Source organism: Octodon degus, unplaced genomic scaffold (genome assembly GCF_000260255.1).
Source record: "Octodon degus isolate 3935 unplaced genomic scaffold, OctDeg1.0 scaffold00262, whole genome shotgun sequence".
In the NCBI taxonomy this organism is placed as follows: domain Eukaryota; kingdom Metazoa; phylum Chordata; class Mammalia; order Rodentia; family Octodontidae; genus Octodon; species Octodon degus.
This window is the reverse complement of record NW_004524838.1, coordinates 916,780-922,901: the sequence shown is the minus strand read 5'-3', so window position 1 is coordinate 922,901 and position 6,122 is coordinate 916,780. Positions and strand designations below refer to the sequence as shown.

General features: G+C 37.0%; 1 protein-coding gene across 1 annotated transcript in view; it reads left to right on the top strand.

The window, feature by feature from the left end:
• The window catches only part of Vps50 (VPS50, EARP/GARPII complex subunit), a 137,829-nt gene that overhangs the window by 93,782 nt on the left and 37,925 nt on the right, over nucleotides 1–6,122 (top strand). Inside the window, exon 21 of the mRNA XM_023706534.1 lies at nucleotides 1,002–1,108. Coding sequence (XP_023562302.1) covers nucleotides 1,002–1,108 — 107 coding nt within the window. The remainder of the gene's footprint in view (nucleotides 1–1,001; nucleotides 1,109–6,122) is intronic.

Below are 6,122 nucleotides of genomic sequence, written 5' to 3'. Positions count from 1 at the left end.
ATATATGGTGGGCTCATGCTTCCGTCCTGATGCTGTAAGCTTCCCCTAAGAAATCTGAATACTGTGAATTACTAATTGAAGTCAGTGGGTTAATAGTTACTGTTATCCCAAACTTTGAAATGTGTCTTCTATGTATTTGTTATTCTCAATTCAGATATAGTAACCATTATCTCTATGCCAGATAAACAAATCATCCTTCTCAGGTTCACTTGTTATCTCCAGTCTTGTCTCCTTAGACACAAATTTAAAATTTGGTCTTACAATTTTCCTAGTTAAAGCTTTGGCGCACGACTGCATTCCAGATATATAGTTCATCCTTCTTCGTAGGGTTTGAATGCATTTAGTGGGCTTTGCTTACTTCTTTTCCTATTTCCTCCTCCTCCACCCACCTCTTCTACATGCCGGAATAGTGAAACCCTTGTATCCCTCTTAGAGTACTCTGTCTTCGCTCTCCTCTGATCATGTGACAGGCTGTCCTTCTTTTCTGTGCTTATCATACAATTTCTACTTTTCCTCTGAGTCTAGTGCTAGCCTCAGCCGTAGACCCTGCCAGATACCTTATATTTCATTCACATTCTAGCAAGTGAAAATTTTCTTTTGTTTTCTTTTTTGTTTGTTTTTGGGGCTGAGGACCAAGCCCAGGGCTTCCAGTTTGCTAGGCAAGCACTCTACTGCTGAACCACATACACAGCTCAAATTTTTTCAAGTTTCTGACATCAAGAATCTTGGTGCTTTTGCATCTGGATGTATAATTTTCCTAATATCCCTTTTCTTTTAAAATGATAACAACTTTTTTAATGGTTGATAATGTCTTACAAAGAACCACATTTACAGAACTTTATTTCTTTATTTCTCTGTTCCTCTCTAGACTATGAGTTCCCCTTATCCATAATAAGATTTCCAGTAAATAATCATTAAAGAAAAGTTAAATGCTAAGCTGAATAACTATTGTTTTGTTAGTTGACAATCCTAATCCTGTTTTGTTTTATTTCTCCATTAAGTGTTTCTCGAGAAACCCTAAAAAGCAGGAAGAAATCAGATTATAGTCTAAATAAAGTGAATGCACCTATCTTAACAAATACAACGTTGAATGTAATAAGACTTGTTGGTAAGTAACTCTACCATTTTATAAGAAAAAAAATTGTTGCAATTTAATGACTGTTTTTGCTACTAAGTGATTTTTACTTGATGTTTTCATTGAGTGGTAACTTTGTTACTATCCCCACAAGTGAGGGATTTAAGAATACCATGTCATTTCATCTCCAGTGTTCCAACTAGTAAGAGTAAATATTGATGCAAGTTTTACTTTTATACTTATTTAACTTGTACATCTGGTTTTTTTCCCCTAAAATTTTATATTCAATTGAAATATAATAAAAATTCTCTAGTTGAGTTAGGGGTAAATGCCTCTAAGATGATGATTTAATCATTTTCACATTTGTACTATATTTTTCTATGTTACTGTTTCGTAGATATTTACAACCTTGCTGTCGGATAGGGAGGGTGCATAGCATTCTTGGGTATTTTTAGAAATAGTGGTTTTACAAACTAGAAGTTCAGTTCCTAGGAAGTGTTCTTATTGCCAATAGACCTCCACTTACGATTGCACACAGACAGCGTGATGAAAGGCCAGTTTAAAAACAGATGCTTTAATGTCAGTATTTTGTCATTTTATGTATTTTCAGCTTTTATGTTTCACACATAGGTCTGCAAATTTGACAATTTAGAGTTGGCTTCTCATGTTATTTATAATTTATATCAGTTAGGAATTTTAGTGATTTTCTGTAATAATCTATATTGTTATGAAGATGTTATTTATAACATCTGTTGCTTTGCTTGATTAATCTTAGATCTAATGAAATGATCTGTATTCATCAAGATAATTTCTGAATTTTATAATGAGTAGGATAAATGTACAAAGTGCTTTACTCTTATTTTCTTTAGAGAAAAATGCAGAAAAGTAAGAATGGCTTCAAAAGAAAAGGTACACATTTTTATGACATACAGATATGACAAAATATAAAAAGCCATTTGGGACTAATTATTTTCAGAGAAGTTAGCTTTTCTTTTATCCAAGAGACCTATATAAAGAGTATTATGAATAACTAAAATTTAGAGAATCAGAATTGGAAGCCAGAGAGGTTATCTGGTTTAAGTTCTCACAAAATAAGATTTTCTTTTATGATGTCAGTAATATTCTTTAATTTAGCTAGGTCAGAAGGGACTAGAAGTAGTCCTGTTTTTACTCTGAAAAGACGTATATTCTTTATGGTCAAATGAAATAAAATACAAGGTTAAAATAAAGTGAAGGAGGATTTCATTTTGTTCAGTTAAACACAAGCGTGAAATGTGAGATGTAACTTTTGGATGGGCATAAGAAAATGAAGGAACAATATATTCTGGTGTTCTTAGGTGAAACAGGACTCTTGCTCTTATAGTAATGGTAGAAGTATGTTCGTTCCTGCTGCTTAATTCAAAAGATAATAACGACAGATTGTTACACATTGCCTGCTGACTGACAGTACACATGGGTTTTGGTTTTTGTTTGTTTTAGAGCCAGGGTCTCACTAAGGCCCTGAGTTACCTAAGCTGTGTGAGTACTTGAAATCCTCCTGTCCTAGCCTTCTAGTCTTGAGATTACAGCGTGTGCTGCTGTCTGGGTAAGGGTTACAGTTCATTGGACAGTATTTGCCCGGCATGCACTAAGGCCTCATTTCAGTCCCTAGCACAGCAATGATAATGATGATGATGATGATGATGATGATGATGATGATGATGATGATAATAATAAATAATAACAATAAAAATATTTTAAAATGGGATTCCTAAGTGAGAAAATGGCCTTTTGGTATATTCATCCTATAAAATAGGGTCTTGAATAAAACCTGACTCCATGAACAGTGCCAGAGCATTGTAATCTCAGCCTTCACTACCATCATACCTTTTTAGTGGAAACACCGCTAAGTACAATAATTTAACCTTTCCTGTCTTCTCATGTAGCACTGGCACAAGGTGCCGTCATTAGCCCTTATTCTGTCCCAACCAGAGCATGTCTGTCACCTTCTGTCTCACTGGGATGTCTTCATCTTCAGTTTGTACATATTCATAATGTCTAGTTTGAAGGGAACCAATCATAGGTGTCTCTACCTGTGGCTGCACTATTCCACACCCTCCTCTTCTGAGCTGACCAAGGCAGTGTCTCTTCTCACAGAGGGAGGAGAAGACTTGGATGACTAAGGTGGGCTAATTCTGGTTGCCTGGAGGACAGAGGAACCACCTATTGAGGGTCTGGTCAAATGTATTTTAAGACATTAAAATACATAAATAAACTTAATGTATTGAATACATGTCAGAGTGGCCTTTTCAAGTAGTGTTTACTGGACAGATAATTAGGAGTGCTTAAATAAGAGCCTCGGTGTCATCCCAGCCCTACATGGTGCCTGAGTGCCTTAGGAAGACTTAGGAGATCTTCAAATAGTGCGAAGAGGTAATTGGAACTTTTGCTTGTTTAGAAAAGAAATTTCATTAGCCTGATGAATTCTTACAGGCAGAGGTAGAAAGACTGTAGGAAGTACATCTTTTCTTTCATATAAATTTTATTCATTTTAATGAGAAAAAAGATAAAATAGCGATGAAACAGCTTTAAAGCAGATTAATAGGATGTTTACAATAATTAATACATTGCATATTGTTTTCTTCGTAGTTACTCAGAGGACACGATGCAGACCTGATAGCCAGTCTAGACAATATTAGTAGAAACTTTGATTCTCAGTGAGCTAAGAGAAAGTAGCTGTATATCCTCTCTTGTGTATACATATATATTTTTCCCTTGTTTTTCACAACAAAACTGTCCTTTATTTACACTTTTGTGAAGTTAGTAATGCATGACACTAGGTTGCCTAGCAACTGATAGCAAACCTTAACCAGACAAACTACAAGGGTAGCCAATATCTTGGCCCTAGTGTTTCAAGGTCAGTGCAGACTCAGGACAAAAGAGAAACTGTGCTGTGACATCCTATAACTCAGCGTTGTCCCAAATTTTCTGATCAAGGAGATGATGGGGTTACAGAGGACAGTGATCGACGATGCATAGTGTGCCTAAGGAGAGTCACCTAGAGAGAAAAATTTCTCTTAAGCCTTCACAGAGAGCAAATTGGTTAAGCAGTGGCCGTGACTCATCCAGATGGCTGACACTGATAAAGGATCAGTACTGTACATGGTTCCAGAGTAGATCCTGAGGGGATTTGACTGACCTTTTTAGATACAAAAAGTTACACTTTTAGTTATATAGGTCTTGCTTTATCTTGTTCTTAACCATCCAGCAGAAAAGTATAACCATGAGGTATAGAAAGCAATGCCATATTAGTATACTGAACTGTAAAAGGCTCAAGTCAACAGCTTCTGACAATTGCCAGTTCTGCTGATAACCCTCTACTATTATGGACTATTGGACTATATTGGGTTTTTTTGCTGAATTCAAGTACCTACAATCTTTAGACTGGTTTCAGATATGAAAAGGTCCTTCAAAGACTTCTCCAAATACAGCTTCTGTAGCTGCAGTGGAGTACCCATCTCTGAAAAAAACAGAACGAAAAAAGGGGATATGTTGGGAGCCATGAAGCTATGAAATCAATCAAATATATGTGGGTGGGACTTGGCCCAGTGCCTAAAGCAAACAAGTAACCTCACTTGTTTCACTGAGAGGAAGTGCATCTTACAGATGTAGCTTTGTTATTTAAGGTCTCTCTCCATAGGCTACTGTCATCTGAACACTTGTGACAGATCTGAGAAGAAGGGAATATGTTACCAAAGCCCGCACATGTAACAGCTACAGAGCTTGCAGCAGCAGTCATTGCTTTCGTAGCTGGGAAAAAAAAAAGCTCATTAGCATCAGTACTTAAAATGCAATGTGAATATATTCATTTCAAGGATTTTGAGGTATAATGTAGCTGAGATACTGCTTATGTGGTGGAGAGAATACAAAACTGGGAGGGAAGCCATCCACTCTTCCATTCATACACCCTTTTTTAAGAGGCATTAACATTTTGTCACTAAGCATTTTAAATTGAAAGATAATGTATGGAAATGGTTAAAAGTGAAAGTACCTCAAAGTGTAAGCAGAACCCCTGACTTCCAAATCTCTTGGCTTACTGAAAGCTATTCAGTTGATCTTGTTTTCTTTTGGAATGAATGTAATTTTACAAGTGTATTGTTTTCTTTTAGTTTGTTATTTCAGAAACTGGGTAACACTGCATGCTATTCACCTGGCTTATATTTTACTTTAAATACCTTAAGATTATACAAGCATCTTAAGATATTGTATATAATAATTTGTATTGATTCCCTCTGTCTGTCTCTGTCTCTGTCTCTGTCTCTCTGTCTCTGTCTCTCTGTCTGTCTGTCTGTCTGTCTGTCTGTCTGTCTGTCTGTCTGTCTCTCTCTCTCTCTCTCCCCCTCCTCCCTTCCTCCCTCCCTTCTTCTCTTTCTCTTTGCTTGGCATTGGGTCTCGCTATGCAGTTTGGACTCATAGTGATCCTCCTTTGTCAGCCTCCCCATCTCTGGGATTACAGGCGTGCACCACCATGCCTGGTGTTAGGCTGACACAGCGCACCCAGGGTTCTGGGGCTGGCACAGTGTGCGGTACTGGGAATTGAACCTGAGTCCTTGTGCTTACCACGCAGGCTCTTAGACCACTGAGTTATCTCTTTAGCCTGATCTCATTCTTTTTCATGTTTTTGTATGGATGGCCCACAGTTTATTTCACAAGTTCTCTAGTTCTGAGTGCTTGATTCAGGTTGATACTATACACGATTCTATAACAAATACCCTTGAAGAAATCACAACTGTGGGTAATATTCCTTTCTATGTTTCATCCAACTGGATTAAAAAGTGTATACATTTTCAGTTTTGATGGACACCCCATTTTGTTAGAGGTTACTAAAGAGCTTAGTAACTGCAGCAGTTCTGTTAGCTTGCCTATTTGCAGGGTTTGAATGTACTTTTCCAGCTCTCAGCTACATTGTCCATTGTATTTGGATGCTTAACAGTCCAGTGGGTTGTAATGGCATCTCATTCAAATAGGTATTGAGTAATGATTGAGTTTCAGTGTCTTTCAGATGCTT